Consider the following 12,192-nt stretch of genomic DNA (forward strand, 5'->3'; position numbering starts at 1 on the left):
GATACTGCTTGGGATGATTGGTGATGGCTAGGTGTTACTGGTGGTCTTCGAGATATAATCGCCGATACGTTGGCATACTCTGTTACATAGCTTCACCTTTCGCTCCCTTGTATTTATTATTCCACATAATGTATTCGGGTCGTCTTTGAAAAACATTCAACGTGATTTAACAGTTCCTAGTTTCATGTCGTGGGCTGTGGCGACCTTTTCTCAGACAACATTGCAACATGCCTTGTAAGGATGAACCGCGTTGTGCACATGGTCTTTCTTTTTTTTTTCAAGGAAAGGAGAAGACAAGGGGTTTGGTTGAATTGCTCTCTAAAGGGACGAACTGGGGACGATGTATGTGTGTGTGTGTGTGCCTGTAAAGGTTTATATGTATGTATCGGAGTCGAGTATCGGACTTTCTGTTCAGTAAGTCTTTGGGGTTGTCGAGTATGTACGAGCTGGCAAGGTGGTGCTTTGTTGATAATCGTATAGGAAGCTATTCTCTGGTGAGAAGGAGTTAGATTGATGATGTGTGTGACTTCAAACTGTAGCCAGTGAAGGATGGTTTGTGTGTATATAGCGTAAGTGTTTGTCAGGGGTGCTTGGGTAAATCTTGCTGCTTCTTAGGTCGACTCCTATCGTGAGAGAAAATGAACAGAAAGGCGAATTTGTTGCGGGAAAAAGGGGGGTTGAGTGCGTGACAAGAGGCCTCGCTCAACTCCTAGCGGAATGGGTGCTTTACACTAGAATTGATTTGAAGATCTTTATGCACTGAAGCATGTACATATTTTCTTTGAGTCACAATGATCGTCAATTGTATATTCGTGATCATCGTTGCATTGCTCTATGAAGATGCATTTATTGGACTTGTGATGTCTTGGTGAGATATTTTGCGAGAACACGTTGGCACAGAATCCTGGTGGGTACCCGACTGGCTTGAGCACAAAAGGACATGGATTCATCCCGAGGACGCGCATAGGACTTGTGAGATTCTGAAAGCAGTGGATGTCAACATCATAATGTTGAAACGTCTTGAGTAGCCATCGATGTCCCGCTGTCTCAGCATACACAAGACGATCTCAAAATGAACTTTTCCTTCCATTCCATGATCAACAAAGAAGCAGGGATCTGAGCCCGTCGACATGGACGGAGAGCGAGGAGTCCGATACCAAGTGAGTTGAGCAGAGATCAATCTACGGGATCCGGTAGTGGAGTCTCGAACAGGCCGTTTGGCTCCTGTGGCAAGTCCGTTGACGTACCTGGGACTGTGCGCTTCGCTTTCCCCGTGCCGGCCGGCTGAATCATTGCGCAAGAACGATCTGCGTCTAAGAAATGCATGTGGACTTGGACTTGAACATCCACCCACCCCGGGCCCATTGATAGTGACGGGGCGTGGATTTTGACTAAGAACACTGAGGCGGGCTTAACTTCGCTATTGATGGTCGTCGTTGCAACGGACTCGTCCGGATTGTACTGAGCTGGGTCTTCTCGCCCCTTTCCTGGTACTGCGGCTGGTGAGCGTGGCTGTTCCGCGGAGCATATACACCCGTAGGCCCCCTCCAAGGGATTAGTCGGCGCCGCCATGGTGTCATTAGCGCAGCGGTCTCTCCAGCTGGCACGGGCTGCCGTAGCAGACACGGGTGTCCGTGGGCATCGGCACAGGGAACGTTCAGGCCCGGAGTTAACGGTGCAAGTGAATTGATGCTGTCAGGCGGAGGCGCTTACGCGGAAGATGGCAATTGAGCCGGCGGCATCAATGTCGATGTTGGGGGATTGACGCCAGCTTATCTCGGTTAGCGCGCTTGGCGCTTGTCTCGGTAACGGTACCCAGGTTACTGCGCTAGGCTGTGCGAGTACAACGTCAGACGTTGCCAGCATCTTTGATCGCGTCGCCAATCGCTCAACATACTCGATCCAGAATACTGACTCCGACAAAGATCGATTTCGACTTATCGTAGCTTGCTGCAGCGAAGCGAAATTTCAAGTTTAGTCTCATCACCATGTTGGCTCCACAAGTCGCGCGTATGCGTAGTTGGATGCAAGCATAGTCACGGCGCGCTAATCACAATGATTGGCTAGACAAGGGATGGCCCGTAGCGGCAGGGCTGAGAGATTGTTCGGTGTGGGGTCTTGCAAAGCTTCTATGGCTCTAAATGGTAACTGAACCCTACTAACAAGGTGAGAGTTTGCTGAATCCGCTTCTTCCGAGAGAGCGCTGATGACTCGCTTGCTCCGATAGAGGCTTTTGGACATCCACATGCCCCATTCCCTTCATCCGATAAACTATCGTTGCTAATTGAGCTGTGGAGTTGATACGTGAAGCTGATACGTTCAATCCAAGTCAAGGCCCTGCATAGTATGCAAACACGCTAGGCCGTACGCTAGGTGACCCCGAGCATCCTTTATTCAACTCCTAAGTACTAAGCATCTAGTTGGCTCACTACTGCCATGGAGACGGTTGATAGAGCTGCCTCACACTCCAACCGTGCCAAGGGCATGAGGCCACATGCGGGTCAAGTCACTTCGCTACCATGGCAGAGGATACTGCAAAGCACGACCAGGTACCAACCAGCCTGTGTGTTTGTCTCCTCCGCGGCCACGTTGCCCAATCATTTCAATAAGCGTCCGCTCTCTACAATGGTGCGACTGCCACTGTAAGATAGACTGATTGTCTTACGGGAAAAGGCCCCAAGCATCTGGCATCGATAGTGTGTGTGTGTGGAGACTTAACACGGATATACTGCCACTTAGAAGAATATGTTCGCTAGACTCACAGAACCACGGCATATAGGCTAGCAATTCCCACTAGCGACTCCGGATTAATCCTTGCTAAAACCCGTTGACTCAGCTTGCTCGAAATCGGACCATTGACAGTTGCTCTCACACATTCTCTCCTTCACTGTTCGGCCTTGCTGCCGCGGCATCGCGGCTTCTTCACATCGGCTCAAGCCGACGTTCTACCGAATATACCCGTGTCCAAAAACGAAACTTTTACGACAATGGTAGATGGTGATGCTTTTTACTCAGAGTTATGACAATACTATTTAGTTGGCACCGTTTAGAAAACGCTACGTTGGTTGCATTCGGCACTGGTTTGTTAACCGCGCATAATCAGTGCGGTAGTCATGGACGTCTTACAGCCAGACTAGGCAAATACCAATAAGCACCCACTCTCATGGATCTGCTTGCTTTTGTTGGACATGAGGCACGACGCGGGCTGTAGTGTGGCACGGCCTGGAAAATCCATCATCGGGGCAGAATGAATCCAGTTGCAGAAACGATCAACGCCTCGTGGGCTCGATATGCGTGCTTTTGGGAGGAATGGGGCACGGCTACTCCACTATGTATCAATCCAATTTTATGCGCAATTGTAACACATTTGGGCATTCCAAAATCAAATTCAGTGGCGCGCATCCATCTTACGCAGATATCATCATGGCGGGCTATATCACCACCACCATCATCACACAAGTGCATGCCCATTGAAGCACATCACCTAGAGTTTCGACTAGACAACCTTCAGAGGGATGAATGTCTTGGCTGATTGGTTGAACAATGATTGGTACGCTAGAACAGGGACACTCCGCGGCAGTTATGTTCGGTGAACCGGTTCTTGAACTTACCGACTTTCTGGGAAGGTGATGGCATCTCTGGAAAATGACGGTGACTCAAGAGGCCATGGCCGTATATGCCGCCTACCTACACAAATAGAGCGTAATACTGGCTTTGTTATACTGCACCTGGCGTCTGATAGAGCCCAGCAACCAAGCTTGCATGACCTGCAAGATTGCGTAAATAGTACGAGTGGCTGTAGTATAGGCCTTTGAAACGGGTCGACCGCAGCAGCATCAAAGACCTTGGGTTGAGCACGGTCGATAATGGATACCCTCCACTACGATGCTCCGACGATGGTAAGACCCCTGTGCCGGCTGTCAGCAAGCGGCCGCCAGAAGACTTCGTTCCCAATCCGATCGTCTGCTTGCATCATTTGCATTATCAGTGTACTATCAACGGCTAGTTGGATACAAATGTGCTGAGTGTGTACTTCGCTTATGCCAGTCTTATCACCCATAAGATGTGGCCTTAGCGGTGATCTGGCAGGTTGAACGACCGCCTCACAGGACCGAAGATGGAGGATACTCTACGAAGTGACAATGTACGTGTCGGCTCAAGAATCGAGACCCTGATGAGCCGATCGCCACAAGCCGCGCTGGAAGTTCCCTTCAGCCACCTGCTGAGGGCGTCAAATCATACAGGTATATTCCCCGCGATTTTCACGCTGGGCAGTCGCTAGGCGTCAAGCCGTGGAGAAGGCAAGTGTATCATTCATGCTATGGAAGGCCTTGGTGCGCAGGTGGATGGCTAGTGGCAAGGGTATTCGCACGCCACTAGCACGCCCGCCACTTGACAAATTCAGGCTGGCCCACAGCTCCAGTCTTTGAACTACGCCGCAAAGTAGCGTGACACCCATGTCATTTTGGGCTATCCGCTGGCCGCCAGCAACCAAGGCCGTGTGCGCTGCAAGGGTGGTATGCTGAGATTGTACGGCCCAGGCCTAGCAAGAACCATACTCCTGGGCGCGTGTCGTATTGACCGATCTCCAGCAATCTCTCGAATGAGGGGTTACTATGCCTCCCTCCGAGGAGCTTGAGGCATGGTTGTGGTCTAGCTATCGCACCAGATCTATAACATAGATGGTTCCGTCTGCCTGTGCAACAATCCAATCCAGATCTCAGATTCTCCAAGTCCCTTACACCAGTCTTGTGCTGTCGCTATCCACTATTCTCTGATTTGTACTACGACCAGAAAGCGTAACTGCACCGGTAGGATTGCATGTTGATCCTTTACCAAGATGTTGGCGCTAACTGCATATAAGACCTGCATCAGCTGTCATGGAGCAACGAGTCCCAACTTATACTTCAAGCCCATACCAGTACATTGAGAATTACTCGGAACCGTACGAGGCACAAACCCGCAATACAAACGAACCGATAACTGGATCGTTCAATGAACGCCCATCTTTCCATAACTTTGACCACGATACATTAGTACATCGACCAATGGGTACTCCAATGGAATTCATGGATATATTGGCACTTGAGGTATCTTGCGGTAGCCCGCATTCAACAAGCTCTACCATAAGTCACTCTGAGAGCGTGTCTTCACCGCCTTACACCGGCTTCTCAGCTTACAACACCCTCGAACCAGCTTTCCACAACGTCCAACACAGTTCAACCAACCATGCGGCTGTTTCGAATGAACCTGAGTCTCTCTGGCCATCCACCTACCCTGAAGTCACTTCCTGGAACTCACGACCTTATGTTCTGCCCTATCACGAAATCCCCAGCTACGAACAGCGCTCCTATCAACTGATGCCGACTATTTTGCCTGAACCAAGAGTATCCGCACCCGTACCCTACCTGCCATATCCTATGCCACAGCAGGATTCCCCAACCCCAGCTGTGGATTCTGGGGCTTTCGATCTCTCAGGCTTCAACAACATTGGCGATGAAAGCGACGACCTGAGCGATTCTGATAGCGATGACTCGTGGCATGACGAACCCTCTTCATCCAGACGCCCAAGAAGATGGTCTTCTAGGAGGGCTCAGCCTAGATCCAATGTCTACAGGCTTGAGGGATGGTCCGCCAACACATGTACCTTCCACACAACAACCGATCGCAGGCATCAGTGCTTGGAATTGATCGGGCCCAACAAAGACACGCCTTGCCCCAAAAAGTTTCAACGACCAGAGCATCTTCGCCGTCATATCAGAAGTGTTCACGGCATTGGCCTCGTCAACGTTTACAAATGCAAGGTTCCTGATTGCTTTGCGCGCTTCCGAAGGAGTGACAACTTCCGCTCGCATTATCTCACACACTTGAGGGTTGGGAAGAGAAAGGGCAACAATAGGAAGATGACATACCAGGAACTCAAGGGAATCCTTGGTCCCAAGGAAAAGGATCTGGTAAGATGGATCAAGAACAAGCTCACGCAAACCTGAGCTAAGCCCTGGATTGGTGTCGTCTGGTCTATGGCACTCGACCGTATATGGATGTGACTCATCTCGGTTTTGTCTTTCTAGTCTTTTGATGTTGCTGGCGTTGGGGAGGCAAGTGATTACCATGCTTCGGCATACTTTGTGTCATTTTTTCTGCGCTTCTTCTCCTGTTGTTTGTAAATTTTCTTAGTGTGCAAACCCCCTTTAAACAACGACAATAATAACAATGAAAATACAAAAAATCCCCACATCTCAAGTCCCAAGAATCGTGATTTGTGCACTTCTCATGCAAGACATATCTTAGAGAACCTCCAAGGGGCTCTATGGTCCATGTAGTCCCTGTCTTCCGGTTCCAGATTGCACTAAATTCGCCACTGGCATCTCCCGCATGAGCTGACAAGCACGTGAGATGAGAAAGCGATCCCCTCACTAGACGTGCTGGGGGGGAGACCCCTTGATCGAAATCGGCATTCTCAAGATCGCCAACAATGACGCTTCTCAAAAATGCTCGTGGCTAACGTCAGCCAAAGCCAGGTCCAATTTGACTACACGCTAATTTAACTGGCTGACTTCACTAACGCAACTGGCTGACCTCGACGGGACCTGGATAGAAGGCATTGACACCGGTCAGAAGACGAAAGACAGCCAATCCTCTCTTTTTGTCGAAAAAAAATGGGGCACACTAGTATGGACATGGATGGCCATGAGCCACAGAACCAAGATGTAGCGAGCTGCAGGTGCCTCTCTGGAGGATAACTTCCGGTTCGCTAGAGCTTGGCCAGTTGGCGTTGGGGCTGCCAGGCGGGTGGTAAGTGGTCACTGCGTGGGAGACAAGGTCCTACCTTGTAAGGCTTCGATATTATCTATACTCGAAGCGGTAACTGGAAAGGAACTCAAATGTGTGTGCACTAGCCGTTTTCCAAGGATGTCAGTCTGACGACGTTGGGCTCCGTCTCAGATGCAAGCGTCAATGTCATACGACCCAAGATACGAGGTGCGATCTGGTCCAAGTCTGCCCCACACCAGGTTAATGGGTCTATACTCACTGTTGTTTTTGCTGTCCTGCACATGAACCATGGAATCAGCCTGGTCGATCAAGTATTTATCTGCATTTGTACTTGTATTTTACAAACATCGACCAAGCAAAAGGTCCCGCGGAGCCATCACAGGAATAACAAAAAACGACAGCGGTGGATACAAGGTGCCTACTACCTTGCGCCTCCGGATCTGTGGCCGTTGTTATGGACCTCTTGAAAGTCGTCACATTCTCCATGCGCGCCGCAGCGCTTGCATTGGCCAACCAACGGCGGCACAGTAAGCCATCACCTAGCGCGGCATCCTTTGCAAGGTTAGCATGTGGGGGGATTGGCCGCATTTCTAAAAGCAATACTCCAATTACAAGCAAAAGATGGATTCACGTGGACTGCTCTCATGCCAGGCTTGTAAGAACGCCGTCTTTCTAGGATACGCTTGCAGGATTCGCAATACGGAATACGGTCCACCTGCTACAGCCTCATCAGCTTCGCGACGGCCTGAACAGTGCCAACCACAGATCATGTGCTTGGCAACCGTAGTAGGCACTGTGTGCGAGTGCATAAATATGTGGGTATTTTATTGAGTTAGTGAGGCAAAAGTGATTAGGATGCTGTTTTAGCCCGCAGTTCACTATACCTTCACCGGTAGACTACTACCCTCTCAGCTAAGCTGTACCCATATTTCTTTGTTCGGACACCATACCTCGAGCGAATTCTTACAAGGAAAAACATCCTGTCTTTAGAATTTCAGGGGCCAAAAAGGCGTCACTCAATACACGGTGACAGCAAAGCAATTCCACAAATATCCAAGAAGAGATCAACAACGTGTAGATCATCGTTATGCAGAGCAACTTCGCCTCAAAAGTCCCAGCGTCTAAGCGGCTACATCCAGCGTCAAATGCGCATGCAGCAATGTCCAAATCCCTAACCCAAAGCGATCTGATCACACTCCTGCGGCTGTACATCAACGTCTGATCCACTTCTCCACACGTACAGTAGTCCCTCCATGGTCGATATCAGCTTCACGTGGCAATTGGCCGACGAAGTACCGCCTAGAGCTTTGTTTTTTTGTAAGACCAAATGCTCGAGTCCAAGCAGGTACCAGGCGTTGATCGGTGAGACGGCTCATAGTAGTAGTTGGGAACTCTCGACGCCAAACCGTCCACCCATTCCACGTCCAGCACGAATGCTCAAAGACACAAAAAATGTCAAATGATCATATGAATACCGTCCGCAGCCTAAACCTGAGACACGAAATCCTGCATGAAAGCCCTGTGCATCCAAAAGATGAACTGACCAAATCACCACCATCAACCCAGCATACACCAACTCACCGCGCCCAAAACCTCACCCATCGAATCGAGTCATCCACACCGCGCACCTCTGCACCCCCACACCAACCGCAGATCTTCACCACGCCAAAACAAAAAAACCCCATCCATCCACTAGTAACAACCTCTTGATCTACCATCCCATCATCTCCTTTGCCCACACCGCAGCACCGTAGCCCACCCCATCATCCGCGCGCGAATCATTTCTTCCGCGGGACGCAAGCAACGTACACTGCATACGGCGCATGTGTTATGCATACCATCTACACACTTGTGCTACATACATACATTTATTCCTTAACAGCGCCGCATGTGGGGGGTCCACTCACACGCACATGAGGCTTATGCTGCACATGCACGCCCTGTAGATGTCGCACAAAGCGCTGACAAGCGCGGTGCATAAAGGATGGTAAGTAGGTTGTTGAAAAAAAACGGTCGGGAAGGGAGGCGAAGGGATTGGTGGACGGTACTGGCGTGTGTGGTCAGCTGCAGGTTGGTGGGCTTTGCGTTGGAGGAGGAAGGGGGGGAGCGGCTGAAGATGGGTGCTCCTTCGTGCGTGCACGTACATGTGTAGTATGGAAGGCTAGGTGGATGGCTTCTATGTAAGGGGTAGGGTGGTTTTGGGGTTGGTGCGGGTGGATAGACTGCCCTATTTTTTCTTCTCCTCTTCCTTGCAAATCACGGGATGGGAATTTGGTGGGTGGTGGAATGAAGAAGAGAGAGTGTGTGTGTGTGGTGATGAGTGTGATCTAGGAAGCACAGCACCAATCCTCGTAAATTGTTTTCTTTCTCTTTCGCTTCAGGAGCTGAGGATTCATTGTTTGAGGCTGCGCCGTATGCGGGCTCCGGGGTAGATGCATGCCGCAGTGTGTATGTACTTCGCCTCCACATTCCAGCATCGTTTTGTTGGCAATTTCACTACAGTGTTTCGATGGTGGAGGTTGCCAACTTCTACTGTTCTTGGTGCAACTGCAGGGTTGGTGTGCAGCGATGTTTTCGGGGCTACTTCCGAGTTCTAGTGCACCCGCTGCTATGGCATGAGCCGCAGCTCATGAAAGTCTCCTACGCGTGGTATGTCAGTGATGTGCCGCCATCTGGCATGCAGGTGGCGGCTAGCGAGCTGCTCGAGCGTCAACTTCGATTCGATTTGCTTCCTTGAACGGGATTTGGAAACTTCTACTCTTGCTCGGTTCCAATGTGTTGGATATGCAATATCTGTCAGTGATGAAAGGCACTTTGGGATTAAGACTCGCGTACATGCAATTGATGAAGAATGACAGATCACGATAACATTATGGTATGGCGCACGAGTTAGGAGGCGGTGAGCAATGAAGAGATATCATGCATGGCGAGCAATCGGGCTGTGGCTTGAGATGCTCACAGGTGACGGGAAACCCAATGTTTGCGATTTCGACATGGTTGGCTAGAACAAATCTTGTAGCCCGAACAGTGTGTGGCACCAAAATCTGCATGTAAGGAGTACTGAATAACACAGAGAACCATACTATGAAGCTGAACGCCCATGTCTGATTCTTACTTCCGCTGGCCAATGCACCGTCATTGAGAAGGTTCGTTTTTCCAGAGTGAACTAACATCTGAATAGTATATCCTCAACAAGTTGTGCTATGATACTATTATGTAATCTAAATGTGTTGCAAAAGGAACTAACATCACTTTCCTAGTCATTGAAGAAATACCAATCACTAATGACAAAATGGAGGCAAGGGTACGGTATCAAGAGACTCCAGTATGAAGCCAGTAATCAATAGAACTTGATAAATTCAGCTACTCAAGCAAATATGAACAGGATAGAGCTCATGTCCAAATAGTTGAGATTCTTCGTCAAAGTCTCATGCCAACCTTTTCATTTCAAACTGCTACTGTCACTACAATAGTGAGTGGTGATAACGGTGTGGTAAATGCATACGTAGCTATCATGACCAGTCAGTGGCAGTATGACATGTGTGATTACATGCTTCTCTTACTGAAAGCAAAAATACGCATAGAGCGCTTCCATATTCATCAAACATGGTATGATGCAAAAGCGAGAAATAGGTTTTGCATAGCCTGATATTGCGAGGCCATGTAAATCCCAGATACCACCACCGTACAACACAATTGATAGCCATCAAACAAGTCGAGAATCAAAAACTCAAAGTAATAAAACGGAGTATGAGATGACTAGAAGAAGCTGGCTAGAAATTGAGAAAAAGGCCTAGGTTTGATCGAGAGGATACTTATGGAAATATTGACTGGGTTGCTATCACGATTTTCCGGAAACAAATGGACGAGAAGTTCGGAGAGATTGCTTCAGGACTCACATGGAATCATTGTGTCATCTAGAAAGTTACATGGACTTTTTTGGTGTATACTGGGCCATTTTTTGTATGGAAAAACTTGGGCATTTTCACGTACTCATTATGAGAAGGACGTTCGCAAATTATGCAAAAAATGATACGGGCCTCTGCCTAACTTTCAATATATCGTACTGGGATTGACATACCGGCTTTATTTTGAACAATAATTTCATGGAATGGGGTCGTAGAAATCTTTGCTTTTTCATACTGCCTCCGGATAACCTTGGTCAATTCCATATCTTTAGGACGAACCGCTAACTTACCGCTGTCACGGCATATTCTTGCGTCTCGAATGTGGTGAAGTGGGTATAATTGGCTCTTGTGAGTGAATGAACAATTGGAGTCTATTGAAACAGCCCTCTGACATACGACGTAACTACCAGCGGCCTCTGCCTCTGCCACGGTCACGCCAATCATCTCCACCTCCACGTCCTCTCCCTCCCCTCCCAAATCCTGACTCTCGCTCTGGTGGTACTTCGCCTCTTCTCCATTCGCCTGAAGGCACACCTCCCCCACTCAGCCTTCTATCATCGAATCTACCACCCCCTCCTCCTCTTCCTCCTCTACCATAGCCACCCCAATCGCCTCGACCGCCAAAGCCATTCTCTCTACCTCGCCCACCATAGGAGCCTGCCGGCGGACCTCTTCCTGGTCCAGATAGCGGTGGTGGCGCGGCGGGTACGCCGCCGTCGGGCAATGGTGGGAGGATCGCACATGCGATGTAATCACCAATAAGGAATTTGACATCTGCAAGGGTCCTGTCTGGGTCGCCATCCAGCTGCTTGAGAGCTTCTGCGACACTTCCTCCCTCATTCATCTCCATGTCAACGTCATCATTTCTTGACGGGGCGCCTACTATGACAGAGCCAATGTCTCGCGATATAAATCGTCCTGGTGCGCCTGGTCGGTTGGAGCCTTGTATGTCAGGGTATACGAGTCGGAATGCGATACGCGATCCAGCATATGGTTGTGGTAACATTGACGGTACGGCGCTAAGGAGAAGCTGACAGAGTTCACGCAGAGTGCAGCTTTGCCATGTGTAGATTTGGACATTTGTTGGAAGACGTGGTAGTGTCGGATCGAACTCATCTAACCTTGGGTCTGTTAGCGACATGATGGTACTTTATATCATACTCTCAACTTGCCTATGGAATGATCCTTGCTTGAAGAAGAGGCGCAGTAAGAAAGGTGTGGTTGTTTGTCGGTCAATCTTCGCTGGGGCAGCCATGTTGGAGGTCACAGCCTTGTCGCAAACTAATGATGAAAACACCTGATGTGCTCCAATAGTTTTCAATGAGGTCTATAGCATATGCGACAAAAGAGATTCACAATTCGTTATCTTGGCATGCGATGTTGGTGGAGTACAAGTAAGGGAACGCGACGCGGAGAGCTTCCACTAGCGCCGTTCCTCGGCAGAACCGCGCTGCCGATCAGTGAACTTTCATGTCGCATTCTACGTTCACTCTTTATTTGCACTCGAGAT

General features: G+C 49.3%; 5 protein-coding genes across 5 annotated transcripts; 2 read left to right on the top strand and 3 right to left on the bottom strand.

Moving 5' to 3' along the window:
• Positions 1 to 1,176: 1,176 nt before the first annotated feature.
• COCMIDRAFT_25347 (uncharacterized protein) lies at positions 1,177 to 1,572 on the bottom strand (the record flags this gene model as incomplete). The annotated part of the gene is made up of 1 exon (XM_007688629.1): positions 1,177 to 1,572. The coding sequence occupies one exon, from the start codon at positions 1,570 to 1,572 to the stop codon at positions 1,177 to 1,179; it is 396 nt and encodes a 131-aa protein (XP_007686819.1).
• Positions 1,573 to 4,880: 3,308 nt separating this feature from the next.
• COCMIDRAFT_4292 (uncharacterized protein) lies at positions 4,881 to 5,990 on the top strand (the record flags this gene model as incomplete). Its single annotated transcript, XM_007688619.1, has 1 exon — positions 4,881 to 5,990. The coding sequence occupies one exon, from the start codon at positions 4,881 to 4,883 to the stop codon at positions 5,988 to 5,990; it is 1,110 nt and encodes a 369-aa protein (XP_007686809.1).
• A 1,099-nt stretch (positions 5,991 to 7,089) lies between these two features.
• On the bottom strand, positions 7,090 to 7,260 carry COCMIDRAFT_92354 (uncharacterized protein; the record flags this gene model as incomplete). Its single annotated transcript, XM_007688659.1, has 1 exon — positions 7,090 to 7,260. One exon carries the CDS (start codon positions 7,258 to 7,260, stop codon positions 7,090 to 7,092), a length of 171 nt encoding a protein of 56 aa, XP_007686849.1.
• Positions 7,261 to 9,283: 2,023 nt separating this feature from the next.
• On the top strand, positions 9,284 to 9,511 carry COCMIDRAFT_92272 (uncharacterized protein; the record flags this gene model as incomplete). Its single annotated transcript, XM_007688660.1, has 1 exon — positions 9,284 to 9,511. The coding sequence occupies one exon, from the start codon at positions 9,284 to 9,286 to the stop codon at positions 9,509 to 9,511; it is 228 nt and encodes a 75-aa protein (XP_007686850.1).
• A 1,574-nt stretch (positions 9,512 to 11,085) lies between these two features.
• On the bottom strand, positions 11,086 to 11,937 carry COCMIDRAFT_35743 (uncharacterized protein; the record flags this gene model as incomplete). Its single annotated transcript, XM_007688641.1, has 2 exons — positions 11,086 to 11,803; positions 11,855 to 11,937. 2 exons carry the CDS (start codon positions 11,935 to 11,937, stop codon positions 11,086 to 11,088), a joined length of 801 nt encoding a protein of 266 aa, XP_007686831.1.
• Positions 11,938 to 12,192: the final 255 nt, after the last annotated feature.

The sequence above is a fragment of the Bipolaris oryzae genome (assembly GCF_000523455.1).
Source record: "Bipolaris oryzae ATCC 44560 unplaced genomic scaffold scaffold_45, whole genome shotgun sequence".
Taxonomy (NCBI): Eukaryota; Fungi; Ascomycota; class Dothideomycetes; order Pleosporales; family Pleosporaceae; genus Bipolaris; species Bipolaris oryzae.